The following is a 24,084-nucleotide window of genomic DNA, read 5'->3' as shown; positions in this document are numbered from 1 at the left end:
GACTTCGCGTGTTTTATTTAACTTCCATAGAAGAAGAAGAAGAAGAAGAAGAAGCTCCCGCCACCGGAAGTGCGCTTTTATTTTGAAGGCGGCGCTCTGTTGACGTATTGGCTGAGGAAACTCACGCACGCCGTGAGCGCTCCGGTGCCTTCAGTCCGTGGCGGCTGTGTGCAGCAGTGTGTCCGCTCGCTTTCGGTGTTTTCCGGATCCTTCCTCTCCTCTCCGTGGGTCGTTATGTCACCGTGTGTATTTCTGACCTAAAAAAAAGTGGATAAAACTTTTTTTTTTAAAAACATGGAGGAACACGTTGATGTTCAGCAGGGAGGTGAGTAACCTTTGTGACAGATGAAATAAGTGACTCACACTTAGATAAATAGCCATGAGTGTAATAAAATCTAATCTATTGATAATGTTATGCTCTGTTTAGGCAGTATAGCAAAAAAAAAAAAAACTCAATATTTTTTCAGTTTCTGTTCCTTTTTTGTTTTTCTACTTCAGATACTCCAGCTGCATCGACTGGTCCTCCCCCGAGGATGACCAGAAAGCAGACTCTCACTTTAATATCAATGGCATCTGTCAACTTCAGTTCAATGATCTGCTACTCTATATTAGGCCCATTTTTCCCCACTGAGGTGAGCTAAGAGGGAATTAAGGGGTAACTGTGTTACAGTTTAACAGTGGAGTAAAAAAACAATTTCCACTTATAACTTTCTGAAAGGAGAAATAAGACTTCCTGTTATGATGTCATATTTCAATTCATAAGGAATGAAACACATCTTTGCTCATTTAAATGCAGCCTGCTATTGGCTGCTCTCTGAGTGTTTTTAAAACCTGGTTTTAGACAATTTATAAACTTAAATAAAGTGTGAAGAAAATACACACATTTGGACCGCTGACAATCAACCATTATAAAAGGACATAGTAAAATATTGATCAATAAAACAGATGCTGCTGCTGAGCAAATGTCAAATAATCCATCCAGGCAGGAGGTCTGAGGTGAGGTCAGATCAGGTCATCAGTGCTCAGTTCCTGCCGGGCAGATTAAAGCACAGTGATGTATTTATTCACATGTCACATGTTTTTATCTGTTGTCATGTTTCCACACAGGCAGTAAAGAAAGGAGCCAGTCAGACGGTCATTGGCCTCATATTTGGCAGCTACGCTGTCTGCAATTTAATTGGCTCATTGATACTGGGGAAATATGTGAGTATATGTATAAATATATAAATATTATCATCAGTTCATGTTAGAAGTGGAACTTATAGTGTGTTTTTTTTTTCCTCAGATTGTCCAAATAGGGGCAAAATTTATGCTCATTGCAGGACTGTTTGTGTCTTCAGGATGCACCATTCTGTTCGGGTGAGTCCTGTGGGTTTCTGTTACCTATAATAAGGGATAATAATTAATGTTTGGGCCTCTGGGCTTCATAAACTATGTACTGAGGTGGTCTACCTTCACATCAAAACAAAAGTTGGAAGTAAAAAAAAAAAGAAAACCGAAGCATGCTTCAGACGTGGACTGCACCGATGCATAGTACCACTTTGTTCTGCAAGATCAGATCCGTGAGATAATGAAGCATCTAGTTCACCCTGAGGGCAACATGACAGGAAGTCATGAATGAAACCATAGACACAACATGGCTGCAGCTCTTGTCATAGTAAAGCTTTCATAGATTATCTAATTATCATTGAGACTAATTATTATCATCATCATATTTATTCTCTCCTTACAGGTTACTGGACCGGGTTCCCGAGGGGTCCGTCTTCATCACTCTGTGCTTTGTAGTGAGGTCCATCGACGCTGTGGGCTTTGCTGGTGCGATGACCTCCTCTTTTGCCATGACAGCAAAAATATTCCCAGACAATGTGGCAACTGTTTTGGTGAGAGTAGACAACCTTTGTCTCGACTGGCATGTTGTTTAGGCATTAGAATCACGAGAAAACAAAAACAGGCCTCATAGTTTGGAGTTGTTATGTATCTCCCAGTGGAACACCACCAGTAACATACAGTATGTGCTAAACGCTGTGTTTACGCTGTCAGACATAAGAAGTATTCCATATATGTTCACAGTGGTGGAAAGTAACTAAGTATTTGTACTTAGTTACTGTACTTAAGTAAATTTTTGTGTATTTATACTTTACTTAAGTAAAAATAATAGTGCATACTTTAAACTTTTACTCTATTACATGTTGCAGCTGTTACCTGTACTTTCTCCTCCACTACATTTCTACAGTGTCTGTAGTTCCTTGTTCCATGTGATGAACACAGTGCTGGACTGATGTGAGGTCAGACTCTGCATGGAGGTGGTGTCACGCTGCCAGCAGTGTTTCTGTAATGAGCCTCAGTCATGATGCCGGTGCTCTGGCTCAGTTAGCTAACTAGTTAGCTGCTGTATGCTAACACAGGTCCATCCATTAATGTCTTATTAACATGAATCATAACATGAATCTACAGCAGGAACACTGACACAGTAAACATGCTGAATGCCTGTTTGTTATCAGCAGCCTCTCTGTTCACTTGATGCCCACAGCCTGCCTCATGACACACAGACCTGTCCACAGCTGCTTCTGGACTGAACATGTACATTAACTACACATGGTCCATTTTCATTTAAGATGATTTCTTCAATTATTTTAACCTGTTCAGATCCTTTGCAATGGAAATCAATAATATATATTTAGTGTGTGAGTACTTTTACTTTTAATACTTTAAGTACATTTAAAAGTACTTAAGTAGGATTGTTGATGTAGCACTTCTACTTTTACTTGAGTACCAAGCTTCAGTACTTCCTCCACCACTGTATGTTCATAGAGGTTTTTTGTTTCTGTGTTTTTTTAGGGCAGTCTGGAGATTTTCACGGGACTCGGCCTGATTATGGGGCCCCCGGTTGGAGGGTGGTTCTACGAGTCTTTCGGATACGAAGTCCCTTTTTTGCTTCTGGGATGTTTGCTTTTGATTATGGTTCCCTTCAATATTTATGTCCTGCCAACAATTGGTAACACTTTTGACACTTTTTAACACTTTAATTAAATTTAAATGTGTGTTTAGATCCTAACGTACCTGCATTATTGTGCTTCGCTTCACTCAGACGCAGATCCTTCGAAGGATTCCTTCTTTCGGCTTCTCACCCACTCGAAGATAGTCCTGATCTGCTTCGTGATATTCACTCTCAGTGCAGGTCTGGGCTTTTTGGACGCCACATTGTCACTGTTTGCTATTGAGACGGTAATATCCTACGTTATTATAACTCAACCTATAATTTTGGTGCGTTGTTTGAATGGGTTTCTGTTGTGTTTAGTTTGGTCTCTCTTCTGGCTACGTGGGACTCATCATGCTTGGTCTGTCACTGCCATATTGTCTGGGATCACCGCTGATGGGCTATTACACAGATAAATATCCAGTGAGTATTATAAAGTATGTTTTTTGGTTTAGCTTTTTGAAACTTGAACTAAACCTTAATGCTCCTCAGTCCACCAGGCTCGGGCTCATGGTCACAGGAGGCGCCGTGACGGCTCTGGGATTCTGTCTGCTCGGCCCCGCCCCTTTCCTTCACATCCCAAAGTGAGTGTCTGCTCAAGGTGGAGCCTCAGTACTACTTTAACAGAAACAATGCTACAAATCAAACATATTCTGTATGACTATGGTCAGAAGAGCCGCTCTAAGTCCCCGTGGGACGCTTTGAGCTTTGAGCAGCATCATGCTGTGAGTCTATAGGGATTGACTCACTTTTGAATCCAGCCCCTAGAGACTGCAGGGAGAACTGCAGTTTTTGACGCACATGGTGTCATTTTCCCACTGCTTAGTAAAACCCTATTGTTATTTTGACTTTTGTGTACGAAGTAAACAAATGCTAACAGGCTAGTTTGGCAGAGTCCGGCTGCCTTTTTCCACTGTTTCATGTCATTATGCTAAGCTAAGCTAAGCTAAAGAGCTGTTCTTTCTAGCCTCTAACTAATTACTGTTTATTTTATCCTCTGTAATGGTGGCTACTTTCCTTCCAGCTCTGGTAGGGACTTACTCTTATAGATCATGTGTCGGCTTTGCAGTGTATTTACAGGATAAATTCTGTAGTTTTAAGTTGTTAACTTGCTTTTTTCCTCTCTCTTTCTGTGTTTGTGTTTGCATGTGCAGCCAGCTGTGGTTGCTGATCATCATGCTTGGTCTAATTGGGTTTTCTTTGGGCATGACTGCAATCCCCACGTTCCCCGAGATCATCACATGTGCATAGTGAGTGGCTTCACATGTTGCTCTACACTCATGTCCTGTTGCTGTTTATTGCACAGTTGACATTCTTTTCCCTTTCTCTAGTGAACAGGGATTTGAAGAGGGGCTAAGCACCCTTGGAATGGTGTCGGGGTTGTTTGGTGCAGTTTGGTCCATAGGGTAAAGTTCAGATACTGTTCAGTTCCTTTCCTTTTTTTAATGGTGTGATGCAGATTTTAATGTGAAAATTGTTTTTTTTTTAGGATGTTTTATGGCCCAATAGTTGGTGGTCTTATTACACAACATCTGAACTTTGAGTGGGCAGCAGCAGTCCAAGGAGGCTTAGCGTTTCTGGCTGTAAGTATTGGACTGTGTAGGTCCAGCATTACTCACTGACTGCACTTTGTGCCGGCCTATCAAATGTTTTCAAAGCAGCAGTGTGGCTGTGAAACAGACTCTGATAAATGAGTGACATGTGTTGCTGGGATGGAGAATTCTAATTTCATGAATATAAAGGCTGATAGAGCAGCGTGTGATTCACAGCAGCTACACACTCAAAACTCTCTGTCCTCAGGCCTTTCTCCTCGGCGTGCACTCCTTCTGGCAACGGAAACAACAACAAAGGTAATCATTACCCTCTTTCTAAGATCATGTGATTGGTCAAAGGCGTGTCGTGTATTGTATATATATACAGTACACTCTGTGAAAGTGTGTGTGTTGCTACCTTATTGCTGCATTTTCTGGCTCTGACACTCTGTTGCGTTTTAATTTAAGCGTTAGAGAAGACAGAACAGACGAAAGCACCCCGCTCCTGACTGAATAAAGGCCTCAGCTACACGTGGACGGATGACTTACAAAACAAAATGAATGTCTCAGCTACCTGTTGGCATCAGCTACCTGTTGGCATCAGCCACGTTTTTCCTTTTATTTTTACTTTAAATTATATATTTTCTTTGGTGTGTCAGGGATTGTAGTGATTTTTTGTGGTTCATGGAAACATTTTGTTCCTTATTTTGACGTAACTGTCCTTTTTTTTTAAAAAAATGTGCTTTTATCGGACGCTGCACTGGTACATCAGAATTTAAACTGAACACCAAACTTTCAAGTTGCACTACTGAAAAATCACAGGACCTCCACAAACTAAATGTGCCTATTGTTCCGAAGCTCTTCTCTATTAATGATCTTAGTTTTCTATCACATGACTTGGATTCCATCCTTGTCCAGATCTGCTGACCACATTTATATCATGAAAAAAGAAGCCATTTTACTCACATTCACAGGACTTCATGGACCTCATGTACAGTATGTTTTCATGCATCAGGGAGTATTATATATATATATATATATTCACTGCACCTCACTCACTTCACTTGACCTGATTTGTTTTTGCTTACATGTACTTACAAAAGTAGATTAAAACTTTATGTGATTAGGGACTAATTATAAAATGATTAGCAGAATTTATGTTCAAACTGTGGATATGGAAAGTGTGTCTTTTGCATATGTTTTACAGAAATAATAATAAAAAACATTTGTAATGAATAAATTGTATTTTTAATGCATATAAAACTATAAAACTTTAAAAAAAGCTAAGAAAATAGAACCGTCACAAACGCTTTGTCCTACATCAGCAAAAAATTACAGAATTTTTATGCATAACATACAGAAAGAATTTCTTATAAACAAAGTTAGTCAGTAATCGCCCTGCACTGGAAATGAAAAAGAATAAAGATAAAAACAAACATACTTTCAGTGTTTATGAGTCAGGCTCAAAGGCACCGTTACTCTGGCCGGTCGGCCTCTTTGGGAGCGGCCTGTCTGATGATCTGCCTCTCCTCCTGCTGCTGGTCGACACCAAAGCATCTGCATCCGAACATGTAGCCTGAGAGGAAGCTGCAGACGCTTCTGGCCGTTTTACCTTCTTTTTCCTTCTAGTTCTGTGAGAAAGTCAAAATTTTACAGATTAGCATCATCCATTAAACCATAGCATGATGAGAGGAAGTGTGAGGAAACAATGTCCCGTGTGCAAAAGCAGGCCACTCACTTGGCATCCATCAGTTCAGATTCGGTGTCAGAAAGATTCGGCTCGGAAAGAAACCTAAGTTCCCCCGAGGAGCTAATGGCAGCAGACACCTTGGAAATGTGAGCATGAAGAAAAGAATAACTGACCACCCAAAGGACACCACCACCACACAGACATGCATCAGACTCAGACCGCGAGACCAAAAATAAGCCTCCTTAGGCATGTGGAGGTGACAGCTGAGGAAGCCCAGAGGGGGTTGAAATGTTAGCAATAAGGTTTATTAATATTTAAGCTAACCAACAAGCAAAGACACCACTGACAGCCATTTCCCCGCTGATACAAAACGATCCATATGCATAACAGATGCTGCATCACATTGTGCTCTTACCCTTGTTGGTGTCGACCTGTCAACAGTCCCCTCAGACAAAGCCGCATGTGCCTCTGCAGACTGAGTCCTCTCTTCATTCAGCTCTCCTGAAACAGTAACAGCTCAGATTTAGATGCTTTATAAACATTGTCCTAGAGGCACAAGAAAGTCAAATCCACTTACTCTGATCTGCTACATAAGACGCAAGAAAATATCCCTGCTGCCCGTTGACAAGACGCCCAAACCACCAGTTCTCATTGTCTTTGTACAAAACTTGGATGACATCACCGCGGTGTATCGTCAGTTCATCGGAGCGATTCGCTCTGTAGTCGTAGAGGGCAACAACCTAGAAGGGGAAGGTAAAAGACAAATGAACTGGCCCTGGGGAAGGCTGAGCTCAGACGTTGCAGTAAATACTCACAACTTGTTGAACAGGAGCAGAATCTGTTTCCAGGTGGATGCCTGACGAGATGTGATCAGGAACAGTCTGATGGAGACAGATTTAGTAGAAGCAGTTTTTAAAAGCAAAGACTGCAGTTGACTCAGTGAGTTAACTCGTGTTATTCATAAGAAAGAAAGGCTTACCGTCTGACGCCTAAAAGACGAGCTTCCTCTCAGACGCTGACCAACAGGACTGAAACCACCTGAAAGGAAAAACCCAGAACACAGCGTAAACCTACCTCCCACAGCGACGCAACCTGATGACTCGTGTTCACACTTACAGACACACGTGAAAATGACAAGTGGTCCATCTCTGTCTTTATGAACTGTGTACATGCTTCCAGAAGACAATTAACCACAACACTGGGAAGAATTCCATCTAACCTGCCCCCCTTTTCCTTACACCATGCTATAATCCCTGGAAACATCTGACCTCTGAAGTCACATAGCTCCAATAAAGCCATTCATTGGTTCAGGATAAATAACAGTGTGATTAACTTAACAAGCCACTCACGGCTCTGTGTGCTGAGAGCAGCCTGCGGGATAAGCTGCTCTGCCAGGGAGCTGGAGAGCTGCAGCTTGGAGTGTGGAGACAGGAGGGATGGAGGTGGCAGTGAGGCGTTCAGGCCCGGCTGGAAAACAGAGCAACAATTTAACAACTAAGACGTCTGCAATTTTAAACTCCACCTTAATGTCAGGACACCTAAACACTGTATAAAAAGCTAATGTAACATTACATAGGATCAGGTAGAGATCCATACAGAGCTCAATAGAGTGAGATAACCATCTGTGTCTCCTGAGAATGAACAGTATAAAGTCCACAAAGGTGTATCAGTGGAGGGAAAACACTCACAGTGCCGACATCTGATGTGAAGCTCCTCCCTGTGTGGGTAATTCCCACTGCAATAGAAGACAGGTAATGTAATCCAGCTCAGACTGGAGAGTCCAAATGATTATAAACAGCTGTTTTCATCTGTACCTTGCTCATAAATTAATCCAGAAGTTGAAGACCTTTGATGTGAGTCCTAAAAACAGTATGACAAGTTGAGTTTTGCTTCTAACTATCTAATAGTAATGGCATAATCTTAAAATAAGTCAAAAAGGAAAAATATTTACAAGAACTGAATTCAGCTGTTCTTTGACACACTGCATTTTCAGTGCAAGTCGAGCCGTGTGGGCGAACTGATCCATGGCTGAAGGGGCCGACGTGTCCTGCAGAGCGGAGAGGGCGGGTGTGTTTCTGCTGGTTTTGGTGTCTACAGAGGTTGATCTGCTGGCTGCTTTTAGGTTTTGTACCTCCAGCTGGGAAACTGTGTGGGACATTAACAACACACAGTATTGTTTGAGATGTTTACGAGGTACATACAGAGAAATCCAAATGCTCTTTCCGAAGAACACACGAACCTTTGCGATCGTACAGGTACACGTGGACAGGCTGGCTCTGACCGAAGGCGCAGAAAGCTACCATGTCCTCGTGGGGGTGAAACGCCACGCCATGGAGAGCAGTGGGGTAACAGAGCTCAGAGTACACCGCAACCTGGTCACCTGGAAAAACAGCTGGAGTCACTACAGTAACCAACATACCAACTCTTACTGTTATAACCTAAAAAACATGATTCCCACCTGTGTCAGTATTCCACACATACGCCATCCCATCCTCACTACCAGAGAAGAGGAAGTTACCACATGGTGTGAAAGTGCTGTAAATCCTCTCTCTGTAGTTTGTGGCTCCAGAGTACTTCTTTACAGCCAGACTGGGGCAGAAATGCAGAACATATGATGATCAACCAAAATAAAATAATGTTTATACAATCAGAAAGTGTGGAAATTCTATTTCTATGATTCCAGGTGGTATTTTTTCTTAACTCACATCCTCAGATCCATCATCCTCAGAACACTGTCTTTGGCATGAATGAGCAAGCACCTCCCATTAGGATGGAGCTGCAGCATGTTGATGGATATACCACTGAGGTCACTCTCATCAATTTTCTGCCAAGGGATGAAATACAGGACGATAGTTCATTTTTTTTCACTAACCATTAAATTGTGCTGTAACACGTCATGATGTCTGATCTTTTACCCGCTCTATGCACCAGCGGTGACACGGCTGCTGACGATGTCTGCTGTCATTCACTGAAGTTTTCCACACGATGATCAGGCCCATGTTGTCTGCAGTGAACATTCTCCTTCCTAACGAAAACAAATGGAATGTCAGCTATAGATTCATCCAAGTCGTGCAACCTGCCGAACAACCCTTTACCAAAACCACAACTAACTGAATCACTCTAAAAATCTTTTTTAACCATGTTTAGTTGAGTGACTGAATATTTTTTGTTTAAATTTTATAATCCTTAATTAGCCCCACAGAGGGGAAATTTCTTGAGGCTGAGGATGTCATACAATCACCGGCAAGGCGCGCCACACACCAGTGAGTACACTTGGAGGCCCAAGGACACACAACAGTGACTAGGGAGGAGTTGGGATCGAACCACCAACCTTCCAGTTATTGGACAACCCTGCTGCCCCAATATAACACAATAATGTAATATAACACAATAATGTAATATAATACCTTCAGAATCAAAACAGATTGTGTTGATGAAGGTGCTGTGACCCTCGAACTCCTGCAGCAGCTGCCCGTTTACATCACTGACATCCAGCCTCCACACTCGCACCAGTCCGTCGTAGCCGCCGGTCACCACCAGGTTCTGGGTCGTAGGATGGTACCGAGCAGAGTACACGAAGGACGGATGAGGCAGCACTTTCTGGGCTGTTCCCAGAAGCCTTTCTACATTCCACTCTCTGAGGGAGAAGAGAATGCACAAATGCTTTAATAATTTAATTAGTGTGCCAAAGACTGCAACCCGAAACATGCTGCGTCACTGGTAGCAGATATACTTAACCACTACATACTATGAGAGGAGTGCTTACTCCCCCTAGAGGTAGCACATAGAGCAGCCAGCTATTATTAACAGAGTCACTAACTTCTATTTATTCATTCAGCTTACGAACAGAAACTCACCGGACAGTTCCATCAGAGGAGGCCGACAACAGACTTCGATCATCTCTGGACCAGCAGAGATCATAAACTATTTTCAGGTGACCACTAAAGGCAGCCAGCACTTTGCCAGAGGGAATCTCATACACTGAAAACACAGAGAATATTTGTCTTTGCATGTACACTGGAGAATCCTGCTGTCATCAGAGGGCTGTTCCTGACTGTGATGCGTTAACAGCAGGTTAATTGACTGGAGGTTTCTGCTGAGGAACACTAACACGTTGCTGAGGTGTTACTTACCTACAACAGGAAAAGCGTCTCTGTCAGCACAAGCAGCAGCCAGTATGGTTCCAGCATTAGAGAAGAGCACTGTGAAACAGCCCATCTGACCCCCACGGAATGCCAGGAAGGGCTTGTTCGGAATCCGACAGATCTGTAACAGGATTAAACTCTCGTCAGGCCTAAAGACCAATTTCATTTTCTCTGCTTGGTTCTAATATACTGCCCAAGAATCTACCAACCTGCCCAGGCAGTCTGCTCCATCTCAGCATGGCTGGCTTACTGTCTTGAGGTTGTGTCAGGCTTTTCTTGGTGACTTCGTTCTGCAGTTCACTGTAGGAGGTGCTGCCTCTCTCCTCCTGTAAAGCCATCATAGACCGGATACTTGGGTCCACCTGCAGAACAAAAACAAGAATTTTCTATTTCTTCTGTATAACAAATAGACACATTAAACAGGCAGACCAAGAGTAGCAACCAACTCACATGCTCAGGGACTTTAATGCCTTTTATAGTGACGTAAAGTGTGGATGCGTATTTAGTCCTTGGGGACTTCCTCCACCACTCTACAACCTCGATTGTTTTAGGTTGTCTCTTCGCACGAGGCGGAATGCAGAAGAGTTGCAGGCGAACTTTGCTGTCTATATTCAGCACGCCATTTGCACCAACGAGCTGAAAGGATGGAGGGGGTATTTGTTATTAAATGAAAAGCCATGTTCAGAATGGTGTTGTCTTTCTAATTGACCAACTTTACCTTAAGAAAAGCCCATGCGATTTTTCTGAATCCTCGTTCATGCTTGTCAACATCAACATTGGCTCTCGCTTCCTCCATGGTTACAAAATCTAGGATCTTGAGATAAAACGTCAACAGGAATAAGTCAGCCATGTTTTAAATGCAGCTGAGTGTTAATAAAACATGTCTTACTTCAAAGAAGAGAATGACTTTGGGACTCTCATCATTTTGTTGAACAAAGTAACCGAAGCGTTCGTTGAAGATGATCTGTTCCTGCCACTCTGGGATGATGGATTTGTTCTTCTTGAAATCAAACGGTTGCGTCATGATAGGGAGGATGTGGTCAACATTCTCTTGCTCATAATATGACGCAACGGGCCGATGGCTGTAAAAAAAAAACAGAGGAGAGACGTTTAATTTGTAAAAACACTTAAAGGTAGGGTAGGAGATTTCATTCTGATGCACTTTTTGTTAAATTAGTTAAATTAACTTTAACTCTAACTCTTTACAATCCGATAGCAACCAATGAGTTCATCAGTTTCTCATTAAAACGAAGAATATTAATCATCTGTGGAAGCTATAAAACGCTAAAAACATCAGCCAATCCTCCAGGTGGACCCTGCGCGGAGTATTGGATGGTTGTCACTCTCTTCCTGCTCTACGTGCACCAGAGAGGTACGTGCATGATGGCCGAAGTCACAGACCGCAGCTCGTCTTCAGGTAATGCCCGTCCATTGGAGGCGTGGCTTCGGGGTGAGCTCCGAGAGAAAGGGGCGTGTGTTTACTTTCAAACCTGGCTGACTCTCACTGAGTTTTCAAAATCTCCTACCCTACCTTTAAGATCTTTAAGGATTTAAGACAAAAAAGACATTTAAGACATTTAGCATGTCCATCCTCACCAGTCTTCTTTCTTCACATACTGCCCTGTGATCTCATCGACAACATGGATCTTCACCATGGGGTGTGAGACGAGTATGTCCGTCTTGAGTCGATCTGTTCTGTGTATGTAAACTCCCAGCACGAGGCTGTCGTCAAATGTCGGCTTCTGTGGTGCTTCTGGCTCTGCTTCACGTTCTTGTTTGACAGCTGAAAGGGGAAAAAATCAATTCATCAGCATTTTTTAAATTCTGGAACTTTGCAGATCCTGACAATTCACATCCAATTACCGTGCTTTTTCTTTTTAGTTTTCTTCTTTCCTTTAGATTCTGCTCCACTTGCAACATCAGCATCCTGACCTGCATCTTCATCCCTGGAATGGAAAAATATTGAGCTTTACTCTAACCTGCTGCTGAAGTGTACTGTTTTGATATAAATCCAAAGGAGTTAGTATACACACCCAACATCTGACTCTGTGATTACAGACTTCAGCTTTTTCTTTTTCTTCTTCCCCACATCATTGTTCAGTGTAATATTCTGTGAGACGAAGCTCTCCTCTTCGGTCCTGACCCTTGTCTTCTTTGACGTCCTCTCCTCCTCCTGTGCGATCTGCTGCCGGTATTCATTTACCAGTGAATCTTCTGCATCCTCCACCTGGCTCTCTGCTTTGGCCTCTGTGTCCCCTTTGCTCTTCCCTCTCTTACTTCTACGCTTTGGTTCCTGTCCTTCAACAACAACATCTGGCTCCAGAGAAACCTCAGATTTGGAAGCATCTGCATCCCTTTGAATATAACTGCTTTCGTCCTCAGGCACACGCAGAGGGGGGAGTTCCCTCTTACTCTTCCTCTTGGCTTTTGATGTTTTTATCTCCTCCTGGTTTCGACTGTTGTTGACATTAACCTTTTCTGCTATTTCCCTTTCTCTCCTCTTGTTCTTGGTGTAGCGAGGACTGCCCTGCGCAGGATCATATGTGTTTTGCAGGATGGTCTCATCGTCTTCTGTGTCCTTCTCAAGGTTAAGATTCTTTTTAAGAGTCTGCAGCTAAAAATAGAGAAAAGTGAGAGCAGAGTTTTCCAATACCAGTAAGAATATGTTGTGCTATTAGAGCTTGGAGGTGTGATGCGATGTTCTCTATTGATAAACACAGAACTGCAAAAGTGAACATACTTACCACAATAGTCTCCTGCGTTTCAGTGTCTTTCTTTTTCAGCTTTTTCTTCTTCTCCTTCTCTGTTTCAGTGTATTTCTTGAACACTTCATTGAATCGCTCCCGGGTCCTTGCCCGGTCTTCACTCTCTCCTAATGGATCATTTAGAGTTGCTCACATTCAGGTTTATGCTACACAATACTCAGTACAGTTATAAGGTACATTACTTGAGTATTTGTTGTTGTCTACTTCAAAACATGTATGCATACATAGAAGAGAACACTGTGTTGTGAGGGCACAGGAGGAAGCTCACCTGCAGGCATTCTCAGGCACCGTGATGTCTTCCATTCTGACCGTTAAACGAGTGAAGTGGGGAAGGGCGGAAGACTTTCATTCTAAAACTACAAACCACCAGGACAACATTAGCGTTAAACGGCAAAATATTCTGAATGTTCTCTAACGTGTACATTTGTTTTAACTAGTGACTCTTTACAGGTTAGTAGTTACTACAACAAACAGACATATTAATTATGCCGTGTCTTCGCAGCTGAGACCGAAATAATGCAAGAGAGAAGCTAGCCACTGACGTTAGCTGATTTAGCAGCTAGCTCGCTAAGCGCTACTGTTAGCTGACAACATAAAGCAGATAGCTTACTGCGTTTGGTACAATAATATTTACGAGGGTAAACAAACAGCTTGGCGCCTTAACATGAAGCTGGAAGGGAACTGGCCAGCGGTAACTGCGTGTATCTTACCCAGCAGTGATTGCGCTGTCCTCCAACTTCACCAACAACGCTACGACGGTTTCCAAGTCAACAACAAGGATGAACGAGAGGGCGAGGCTTAGCAGCCATGTTGGTGACGTATGAACATAAACAACAAATTCACCAATGAAATGTGAGTACAAAGGACTGTGCGTGATGACGTATCAGAACCAGCTCTCAAGCGTATCTAAAACAAAACAATCAAAAAAGTAATTAATACTTTCGAATTTAAATATATATATTTATCTGGAATATGAATTACATTTAATTATAATTTAAAAAAATGAGTAAAAGAAACAATCAAGCGATCACAACGTTTAATTTTATAATTTTAATTTGCTTTAACTAAACGTTTAATTTGAAAATTGTGGATTCATATCACCATAGGTCACGTGGCACTCAAATGGGCGTGTCTTTGTACAGGTGGTTTAAAGCAGGCAGGTGTCTCTACAAGATGCAGACATGGCTTCTGGTTTCTGCGACAACTGCCGCAGGCTGCTGAGAGAGTTTGTTGTAAATGTGAGAAGAGTTTGCAGAGAGTTGGAGAGCAAACTCCAGGAAGTCTTCCGAGAGATCGGGCGATGTGCGTGCTTTGGGATTTCACCTGACAGGAGGAGGACGGCGGCGGCTCAGGAGCTGCTGACGCTACAGATCGTGTGTGGTAAGAGCCCTGTTGTTGACATGGAGTTCCTTTGTCTGTGGACAGTGCTGTGGAAGACTAACAACACGTCCCTACAGATTGGCTTTGTGCACATTACACACTCTTTTGTCATAATAATTTATGCACATTATTTGTGTGTGTGTCTTTTCTCAGATGATGAAACCCAGCTCCTCAGTCAGGAAAGTCTTAAAGCTGTGACCACACTTTCAGCCTCAGAACACACTGATCTACAAATGACTGCAGCCATGTATTATTTACACCTCAGCCATCACTGTGAGTAAAAGATTTTTATCTCATTTCATGCCCTATACCTCTAACAGGTAGGACCAGTGTCATGCAAATATCCAACTGTATTTCCTCCACAGTCAGAAGATAAAAAGTGTTTTTATGAAATTAAAGGAATCGTTTAATTTTGAAATAAAATAAACTTGGAGACCAGGAGTGTTGTAGCATGAATGAGTTGTAGTATGAATGATTATATTATAGTTCAGGTTTCTGAGATCAGTGTAGTGGTGCATCCTGCACAGGTTATGTCCAGTAGTATTCAAATGAATGACCCACATGTTTTGCTTACAGGAGGCCGTTGACAGATTCCTGGGTTAATAGAAGACAGGAGAGATGTCTCTTGTGTTAGACTTACAGTTCATTTAAATACATTATTGATTTTTTTCTAAAACCACTGACAGGAACTGACCGAAACTGTGTGTTACAGTGAAATCTCCTTTACCCGATGCTTTCATGGAGCCGGTCATGGCTTTACTTTTATCAACGGACCTGGCTGTGCAAACGACCATATCTCTCTCACTGGTCAATCTGCTTGTAAAGAATAACGGTAAGAGATATTTATGACATCTAGTCTGTGTTGAAGCTAAATGGAGGATCAGATCATCATGATGAATGTCTATGAACTGTCACTTGTCAGTGTGCAAAGAGCTGGTGATTGAAATGGGGATGCTGGTGCCCATATTGGAGCTGTTCCAGTCTGGTGATCCCACTGCTCAGTGTAACTCTTGTGCCTGTGTTGCCATGCTGGCCTCCGCAGGTTTGTTATTTGTCTTGAAAAAATTATTTTACAATGAAATGATGCATTAAAACAATAAAATAAAAGAGATGTTTGTCCTTTCTGTACAGAGTCAAATAAAGAAGTTCTTATCATGGATGCAATCAGACCACTGCTGGCTTTGGCAAAGTCCTACGATACAACGATTCAACAGAACGCAGCCTGGGCTCTGTTACACCTCACACAGACAGGTACCATTATTTTCTGTACATATATTTTTTTATAGAGGCGTCCTGCTGCAGGGCGGCATGGTGGTGCAAACAGAAAGAAGGTTCTTCATACTCCCACATTCCAGAGATGTGCATCTTAGCTCAATCAGTGACTCTAAACTAGCTGTAGGTGTGTGTGCGGCCTGCGATAGACTGGTGGTCCATCCAGGTTTTACCCCACCTCTCACCCTTGGACAGCTGGGGTAGGCTCCAGCCCTCGTGTGACCCCTGCTTCTCCTCCCTTGTAGTGTCGCAGTTTCCTGATTATGCTTTCCTTCTTCGTCCAGATTGGTCCACAAGGATTTTATGTCAGGCGGGTGCAGTTCCTGTTTTGGTTCTTCTGCTGCAGTCCTCAGATTCAGAGGTCCAATTTTACAGCTGCGCAGCTCTTTGCAACATCGCTGCCGTCCAGGAGCATCACCCAAAGCTGCTCAGCATCGGGGGCCATTTTTTATCAAGGTCTCTTTTGACTCTCATGTCTTCTTCTGTGCCAAAGGTTAGTCTGAACTCTGGTATTTGAATCCGAAGGTAAATGAGCAATGATAATCTTTTCTTTGTTTTAAAATGTCTTTTCAGAATTCAGCTCAAGCATGTCGATGCCTGCAAAGTCTTTCAGAAAACGGTGACTATAGCAGTAGAAGAGTATTTATTCTGTACGTGAAGCTGTCGATCACGTTTCGTATGTGTAGCTCTGATGCAGGAACAGCTGATGGAGCTTGACTGTTTGTTACCGCTGAAGGCACTGCTCACGTCGTCTACTCCGGTGTGGACAGAATCTGCCCTAACACTGCTCTCCACACTGTCTGCACACCCACCAAACAACGTACGGTTTAATACACAAGAGCACAACAACATCTGTGGTGTGTTTCTGTTTAATTGCTCCTGTTGCACGATTCCAGGACATCCTTATGAGTGAGGGGCTGCTGAACGAAGTCGGTCAGCTGCTTCATCATCCCAGATCCAGCTCTGGTATAATCACACACTGCTGCAAGATTATCACTGACCTGTGTAGTTCTAACACAGGAGCGCAGGTACTGAGTTCATACTTTTGTCTGACTGCTTTGTGCTTTCTAATGAACTGATGAAATCAATCCCGATCACTGTTGTCCAGGCTGTGATGGGAAGTCTGTGTTTACCAGGCCTCCTCTCGGTGCTTCTGCTTCCTGCTCTGTCAGATGAGACGTTGCTGCATGTGACATCATGCTTGCATCATCTGACAACCTGGGGTGAGTCACCCACTCTTCATTTTTAGGTGTTTCTGTGCTGATTTTAATTAACTTTTTTTTTTTTCAGATGCACTCAGGGCTAAGTTGTCAGCAACAGTAACACCAGAGCAAATGTTGTGTCTGGTGAAGCTGTCCGGACAAATGAGAAGTTCTCAGTTGTCTTTCAACAGCGCTGCAATCATAAGTCAATTAGAAATGACTGGTAATGTAATCTAATGTATTCCAAGTGAAAATAATAGCTCTAAAAATGATTTTACACTTTCAACGTTGCCGTTTCTTTGTTTGCAGATGAGATCCTGCACTTACTGAGGCCTCACTACACTGACATGTCCAAGTACCTGCTGATATTCCTCCAAAAGAAAGACATTAGATTCCAGCAGCTTGGCATCGTCACTATATTCAACCTCAGGAAAGGTTTGTCTGGGTCGTGCAGTCGCTCTTTTTGTTTATCACGTGTTCTTTCACCTGCTCTGTGCTGCTTTCCTCTGTAGATGGAGACTTTTCCTCTCTGCTGACTAACAGTGAGCTGGAGGTTCAGCTCTGGAAGGTGCATGCGCAGACTGAGGAAACAAGACAGCTGCTCCAAATGATTCAGCCTCTTTCGCCGACGTCTGTTAACCCTTGACTGACCTTGTCTCAGTACAAGGACAGAGAAATGTGCACAGGATGCACTGGATGGACAATTTTAATATTATGTGTTTTATACAAACAACCAGGGGGAGAAGTGGCATAGTATCAACTTTAATTAAATATGGCATATATTTATAACAGGCTAACATGTGATGTGTCGTAAGCAATACCTAAACTATAAGATCAAATATTGATGATCAGTTTTTTTTATGCTTTTATTCTAATAAACTCACTTATCCTCTATGCATTAGACTTTGCTTTGTAACTTGCGCAATAACAAACAAAGCAGTCAGTGCAAGAAATGCTTTGTGCGTGGTATCCTCTAAAACAACACACACACACACACACACTTAAGCAAAGTCTTTGGAAACATATGCTCCTTATAGCAGCTTCGAATATGTGATTGCTATACAAAATTCAAGGTTAAGCTTGAAGAGAAATGCAGGAAGTCATCTTACACGAGCACATATACACATCTTGTGTTCTAAGAGCAAAGTGTGACTCTACTTCCACAGCGATGCCACTGAGGAAGGAAAAGTGCTTGGATAGCAAGGGAATCTCAGGAATAAGCAACAAAGCGTATGGCAAGTTGTGATGTGAGTGCGAATGGCTATTCCTAGTATTTCACTGAGGCAACACGCTCCATAACAGCACCACTGTCTACACATCTACTGTTCTTTTTGGATAGTTATTAGATCAGAAACCTGCAGTACTTGAAGGAAATCAATAGCTTAATATTTGTGCCACTGGTTACAAACAGAGAAGTGACCAAACGCTGACGGTCTCACTGAGAGGCAAGGCTGGAATTATACATGCTCTGTCAAGGTGCTGAAGGGTAGCAGGACGTCTGGGCCGCAGCGGTTCCTGTGTTTCGTAGAGAATTCACAGCTCTCTAACAAAGTCTGCCCACGGTGCAGGAGCTCAGATGACCTCTAAAAATAAGAACATCATACGTTTGAAGACTTGACAGAGCAGTCACAAACCTTGATTCTAGTTTATGACCCTATTTTCTGTCCCATTATATGATTGTGTGTAGTCTGTAGGTCTGTTTGGTGCTCACCTGCTCGTTGGTGGGTCTGGATTTCCTCCAGGCCGGTGAGTGTTCTGAGCGACCTGCGTTCTTTGAAGGCCACAACAGGTACCATGTCCTCCTCATTGTTCAAGCCCAGCTGTGTGGTTTTATTCCCCACCGGCATCTTAACAGCATCGATGGTTCCGATGCGAACAGGCTCTGTGTTTTCATTTGGCTGGGGGTCATTTGGCAGAATCCTCGCTGGCACAGATTTCTGATTCGAAAAAGAGATTAACCATTTTAGTCAAGGACAAACCATGTGGCTTTTACAAGTTGAGGTGGTTAGTTATTAGTTGATGCTGAATGTGCGTCACATGAGACCTGAGGCTGTGTACTATCTGACAGATCTGAACACTAAATCTCACTGTATCTGGAGAATCTGTCCTTCTGGTCCTCCGCATGATTTCTTCCAGTCGCTGGAGAGAAAAAAAACAGCCTTCTTAAAAAACAAAAGCAGGTACAGTGAAAACACTCAGAACCTAACTTTACATTATTTGTGATGAATATTCGTGAAAAGATTTTCATAGAGATGGCAATCTCCCTTTTGAACCATGATTATTTACAGTCTTGTCACCTTTTTTCTTTCTTGGCGCGCTGCCTCTTCTTTCTGTGCGATGATTTCTCGCTCTTGTTTCATCTGCTCGGCTCGTTCCCTCTCTTTGGCGAGCTCATCTTCTCTCTTCATCAAACACAGACACATACATTACTTTACATGGGTTCTGTGAGGATGCTTGTGGGTCCAGACATGATTTCTTTCTCCTTGTACAGGGCTGCTATGTTCCCTTTATCACCTGTTTCTGCAGAAGAGCAGCCTCCCTCATAGCCTCAGCACGCTCCTCTTCAGCTCGTCTCTGCTCCTCGTCCTCCCTCCTCCTCTTCTCCTCTATGAGACGCTGAGCCTCGGCCTGCTGGCGTGCCCGCTCCTCTGTCCTCCTGCGTTCCAGCTCCTCACGGCTCCTCCTGGACATAATACAGCGGTTTTAATGGGCTGGGCTGCAGTGCTTTCACATCATAAGTGGAGGTGTTTTTACCTTTCTGCCTCCTCCCTCTGCAGGCGCTCCTGCTCCTCTTTCTCCCTCTGTAGTCGGGCCTCTCGCCTCTTCTCAGCCAGAAGACGTGAGGCCTCCTCTGGGTCAGTTGTCCCAGCTGGTGGTCGGCATGTGACCTCAGGAGCCTGCTGTTGGAGTGATGGAGGAGGCGGTTTGGAAGGACCTGAAGAAAAATCATATATACGTCAAGATATTCTTGAAACACAGTTTTTGTTACAAGCATCTCTGCTTCTTACTTCCATCTCCTGCTGTTCTGGTTAGAGTCTGCTTCGCTGTGTCAGGCAGGCTTGGACACGGAGTCCCTGGTGGATTTTCTCGCCTCGATTTTTCTTGCTGACCTTCATCTGATGTCCTGACAGGCCTGGAGTTACCAGGAGAGAGTGCGGAGCTACAAACAGCAACATCTTCCTCGGGCACAGACGGGAGTTCGAGCTGCAGCGGGGTTGGATGTCTGCCGATTGATCTTCGAGGAGTCCTTTAAGGTCAGGAAGAAGAGAGCACTCTGTTCATATCACTGTCGCTCTGTCATGAAAGGACAGCAGGGGTACTTTACGTACCGTTCAGGTGAGGGCGAAGCTGTCCTGCTTTGTGTATCTGAGCCTGGTTTCACACTCCTGTTGACAGCAGGTGATCTGTTTGAGTTTTTCTTATCTTGCTGACTTGCAGCTTTGATCTAAAAAGGAGACATATTTATCTTTCTTTTCACGTATCCAAAATATTACGACAGAGAGGAGCTGATTGATCTACCTGTGCCACACTGATGCCTCTGTGCTGGCTGTTTTTGGAGCTTGGGGAGACAGATGACCTGTGGTGGACTGATCCAGTGTGTCGCTGGGGTTTGTGAGTAATGGTGGTAGTAGTGTTCATGGCGTGGAATGAAACTGCACGACGACAAATATGGACAACTGAGCCAGGGTTATGTTATGGAGGTATGTGAACAAATGGTGTACAAAGATGAAAACACGAAGTAAACAGAGAGAAAAGGAGAAGCATAAGTGGCCAAAGAGCCTGAGATAGTTAGTAGTCGTAGTGCAATAATGAGTACATTATGTTATCATAAGGAAGGAGGCGGCGGGGAGGAGTACCTTCTTCTCCTGACTGACAACCAGCACTCTTGCTCCTGGCCAGATAAGAACATGTGGGGGTAAGGAGGCGACTGACAAGATTCTTCTCCCATGTTGTCAGTGGCAAGCGACGTGGAACTAGTGTATTGATCAGTATAAAGTTTTCAGTATAAAGTGCAAGAAAAACCAAAGATAAGGCATGCAGAGAGTCGCTGAGAGAACACATACTGTGAGTAGATTGTTGTGAGTTTATGTTAAAAGAGAAGAAGAAAACAAAGCATGGCCAGGCCTCGCACCATTTTTGTTGAGCTTCCTTCCTCTGGAGCTTTGACTGAGGTTCTGCTGGGCCCTTTGGCTCTTCTCCAGCGTCCTACGCAGTGCAGATTCATGTCGCTCCTTGATTCAGAAATACACAATATATCAGTTCATACTCCTCAGGTTGAACAGTGAAAACACTCTCAGAACTCACTTTCTCCTCTTTGAGCTTCTGCTTGCGCTTCTCCTCCACAGCGGTGCGCCTCCTCTCCTCTTTGAGCCTCTGCTCCAGGAGTTTCTTCTTGCGCTCCTGCAGTTGTTGTTCATAGTAATGTCTGGCACGCTGCTCCCGCTCTAACCTGCTCTGTTCCTGAGAGGCTAAGGATGAATGAATGATTATAAAAAAATAGGTTTATGTGTATGTTAATGACATATAATGACGTGTGCTAGCAATCATAGGAGCTCACATACCAAGTAACTTCTGGCGCTCCTCTCTCCTTTCTCGCGCTGCTTTCAGCCTCTCATCAACATTGGGTCCATTAGCTGCTGATTTAATCCCATAAATGATTATTTTGAAACAAGAGAGTGAAGAAATGCTTCAAGACATTAGCTGCAGTTCTAAAAATATGACAGCTGTTTGATGAAACAATGAAGTAAACGAACCTGCAGCTGTCCTTGGAGTAACTGTGTTGCAGATTTGGGAAGACTTGTTGATTATTTTCTTTGTCTGTGGAACTGGGTTTAAATAAGAGCCATTCTCTGTAATTGAGGGGAAAAAAAGTAAACCTGAAAAAACAATACCTATGACCTCTTCAAGGGAACAATCTGACGTACTAATGGAAATAAACACGTCTTTAAATGAATTTTCTTTTCATATAACCCGACAACAGATTCGTTTGCATCCAAAATAATGGTTGTTATGGACTGGAGTGGCCTTAGGGTCAGCTCCAAATGAAAGAGCCATTATAATCTGCCAGCGTATAAAAGGCGAAGAGAACAGACGAGCACCTGACCAGTCCTCATGAACATGAGTGAAGAAAGCAGTGACAAAGGTCAAGATGTTGAGACGTCACACAAGACAGATGATCATTAATTAGTATAACTGATCAGTAGGTGGGGGGGAAATCACATAGATGTGCTTCTTTAGGGTTAAACAGTATGATGGTGATGCTGGTTATTCTGTGTGGATTATGTAATCTGTGCACTCAGATGCCCCATGATTTCCTTTTGTTTACGGTAGCCAAGATTGCTCAGAGGGACAATTCATGCATCAGTATGATCAGGTGGTCCTGTGTTTGTAATCTACACTTACAGCAGCTACAAATCTCTCATAAATAAGTGCATATATAACAACGAGAGCTACTAACCTCCAGTTTTTTCAGACCTGACTCCCTTCCTTTGGCTCTGGATGGTACGTGTAGAAAGTGGTCCCTGCGATGGAGGGATCTGTTTCTTCTGCACAGCCATGCTAGGTACTAAGCCTGGCATACCAATGCTCTCACTCAAAACCCTTCTTCCCTTCCTTTCTCTCCTCCTCCTCTTCCTCCTCCTCCTTTGAATTTCTATTTCAAGATGCCTCCGGGTCCTCGCTTGAGTGAGCTGTACAGGGAACTGCCTCCTGCATCAGCTCCTTGTCCATCTGTGTGAACAAATAGTGAGAAAAGCAAGAAAACAGAGCGTCAGCTTATATCCCCTGACCAATGGATGGGAGATTTCGAAAGGCAAGGTTATCCACGTAGGAAATTCCCTCCAGTCTCCTTTAGAGGTCTAGAGTGAATCTGAGCCTCAGTGAGTCTCATCTATAAAAAGGCTACTCCCTCCCTCTCTTTAAAGATCTCACCCTTGTGAGCTGCTCTGCTTTACTTTCACATAATAGAGCTGTGTCACTTTAATTCCCCCACCACACTGCCTGCCTGCTGCATGGAAGGGATGCAGGAGGACAGGCTTCTGCAGACAGCGGAGGAAGCCCGTCCTCCTGTACAATTACCATGACAACGGCAGTCTAATGTTCAGTGACATACATTGCCTGGACAGTAACTCACTGTGGGAAAGTTAGTGTCTTTTATTGATGAGGCAAAAATGCTCTCTCTTTTTTTTTACCCATAATTCCCTTTTCATGAGTGATGCAGTCAGACCACTAGATGGAGGTGTTTCTTTACAGAGAACATGCAGAAGCTACAGTCACATAAGCTGACTTTAGTGCAATCCTTCATCATACTGAAGTCGTTTTCTTTAATCTTTAAAAATCAGTCAGGACTAAAGTTTTCATTTGTTCACAGAAAATGGGTCACACCCACACCTATGGCTACTGTACTTTATAGCCACCAGTTAACCTCACATGCACCCAAGAAAACCCCCACAGGCATAGGGAGAACACCCTAGATGGAAATCTTATTGCCATTTCAGATCAGATTTCAATCTTATTTATACCTTTTACAACAGACAGTTGTAGGAAAAACTCAATTTTAATAGGAAGAAACCTTAACCAGATCAGATCTCACAAGGAGGAACCATCCTGCTGATGCTGATAGATGCCGAGTAAAGGAGGAGAAGAAGAGGTAGACAGGACAGAGAGGATGAAAGAGAGACATAAAACTACACAGAAGACTGGACACAGTGATGTAAAACAATAGATCATAAGTTGGCCTGATGAGATCAGAGGAGGGGAGAGGAAGGAGAGGAGAGGAGGTGGGGGAATAGAGATGGTGGCGGTGTTGTGGAGGAACTGCTCAGTGGATCATGTTTGTGTCCCATGGCATTGTTGGCCTACAGCAGAATAGCTATGATAAAGATTAAAAAGCCTGTGGCTGCATGTCAACAAGTGACTGTATCTATACCTATAAGCCCTACACACTATGTTTGAGGCTAACTACAGTATACGTCTTACTAAACAGAAATGTTTTAAGTCTGGTCTTAAAGGTGGAGGTGGTGTTGGCCTCTCAAGCCCAGGTTGGCAACTGGTTCCATAGTAGCGGTGCCTGAAAGATAAAGGCTCGTCCTCCCATTCTACTTTGATGAATTCTAGGTATT

The 24,084-nt window shown here is 43.2% G+C and overlaps 4 protein-coding genes across 8 annotated transcripts; 2 read left to right on the top strand and 2 right to left on the bottom strand.

The window, feature by feature from the left end:
• Window positions 1–110: 110 nt before the first annotated feature.
• Window positions 111–5,745, top strand: slc18b1 (solute carrier family 18 member B1). Its single transcript, XM_028395726.1, has 14 exons — window positions 111–325; window positions 499–632; window positions 1,108–1,203; window positions 1,286–1,359; window positions 1,733–1,880; window positions 2,839–2,995; window positions 3,089–3,225; window positions 3,299–3,400; window positions 3,470–3,561; window positions 4,132–4,227; window positions 4,309–4,383; window positions 4,467–4,560; window positions 4,778–4,827; window positions 4,978–5,745. The coding sequence occupies exons 1-14, from the start codon at window positions 295–297 to the stop codon at window positions 5,024–5,026; spliced, it is 1,335 nt and encodes a 444-aa protein (XP_028251527.1). The 5' UTR covers window positions 111–294; the 3' UTR covers window positions 5,027–5,745.
• On the bottom strand, window positions 5,735–13,922 carry ahi1 (Abelson helper integration site 1). 2 transcript variants are annotated; one of them, XM_028395724.1, is made up of 27 exons: window positions 13,820–13,922; window positions 13,378–13,465; window positions 13,089–13,216; window positions 12,378–12,958; window positions 12,208–12,290; window positions 11,941–12,127; window positions 11,234–11,426; window positions 11,063–11,158; window positions 10,795–10,980; window positions 10,554–10,706; window positions 10,333–10,465; window positions 10,057–10,180; window positions 9,607–9,836; window positions 9,115–9,224; window positions 8,905–9,023; window positions 8,658–8,788; window positions 8,439–8,579; window positions 8,151–8,344; window positions 8,014–8,059; window positions 7,888–7,934; window positions 7,549–7,666; window positions 7,179–7,237; window positions 7,015–7,080; window positions 6,777–6,939; window positions 6,615–6,700; window positions 6,248–6,336; window positions 5,735–6,140 (listed from the first exon to the last, which is right to left on the bottom strand). In XM_028395724.1, exons 2-27 carry the CDS (start codon window positions 13,385–13,387, stop codon window positions 5,960–5,962), a joined length of 3,654 nt encoding a protein of 1,217 aa, XP_028251525.1. In that variant the 5' UTR covers window positions 13,388–13,465; window positions 13,820–13,922; the 3' UTR covers window positions 5,735–5,959. The 2 variants fall into 2 exon arrangements, with proteins under 2 accessions (XP_028251525.1, XP_028251526.1); XM_028395725.1 differs by lacking the exon at window positions 6,248–6,336 and having other exon boundaries at window positions 6,014–6,140.
• A 2,271-nt stretch (window positions 13,923–16,193) lies between these two features.
• On the top strand, window positions 16,194–17,751 carry LOC114427521 (uncharacterized). The gene is made up of 8 exons (XM_028395623.1): window positions 16,194–16,254; window positions 16,335–16,380; window positions 16,448–16,581; window positions 16,658–16,789; window positions 16,870–16,984; window positions 17,052–17,186; window positions 17,273–17,398; window positions 17,476–17,751. The coding sequence occupies exons 1-8, from the start codon at window positions 16,234–16,236 to the stop codon at window positions 17,607–17,609; spliced, it is 843 nt and encodes a 280-aa protein (XP_028251424.1). The 5' UTR covers window positions 16,194–16,233; the 3' UTR covers window positions 17,610–17,751.
• On the bottom strand, window positions 17,710–22,944 carry map7a (microtubule-associated protein 7a). Of its 4 annotated transcripts, XM_028395619.1 has the most exons (16): window positions 22,895–22,944; window positions 22,422–22,693; window positions 21,718–21,813; window positions 21,526–21,600; window positions 21,269–21,432; window positions 21,096–21,195; window positions 20,821–20,937; window positions 20,483–20,640; window positions 20,293–20,408; window positions 19,972–20,210; window positions 19,718–19,898; window positions 19,478–19,646; window positions 19,261–19,365; window positions 19,052–19,102; window positions 18,675–18,900; window positions 17,710–18,546 (listed from the first exon to the last, which is right to left on the bottom strand). In XM_028395619.1, exons 2-16 carry the CDS (start codon window positions 22,540–22,542, stop codon window positions 18,536–18,538), a joined length of 1,929 nt encoding a protein of 642 aa, XP_028251420.1. In that variant the 5' UTR covers window positions 22,543–22,693; window positions 22,895–22,944; the 3' UTR covers window positions 17,710–18,535. The 4 variants fall into 4 exon arrangements, with proteins under 4 accessions (XP_028251420.1, XP_028251422.1, XP_028251421.1 ...); XM_028395621.1 differs by lacking the exon at window positions 22,895–22,944 and having other exon boundaries at window positions 20,483–20,616; window positions 22,422–22,867; XM_028395620.1 differs by lacking the exon at window positions 22,895–22,944 and having other exon boundaries at window positions 21,526–21,597; window positions 22,422–22,867.
• Between the last annotated feature and the right edge of the window lie 1,140 nt (window positions 22,945–24,084).

The sequence above is a fragment of the Parambassis ranga genome, chromosome 22 (assembly GCF_900634625.1).
Source record: "Parambassis ranga chromosome 22, fParRan2.1, whole genome shotgun sequence".
Classification (NCBI taxonomy): Eukaryota; Metazoa; Chordata; class Actinopteri; family Ambassidae; genus Parambassis; species Parambassis ranga.
This window is presented reverse-complemented; position numbering and strand designations above follow the sequence as displayed.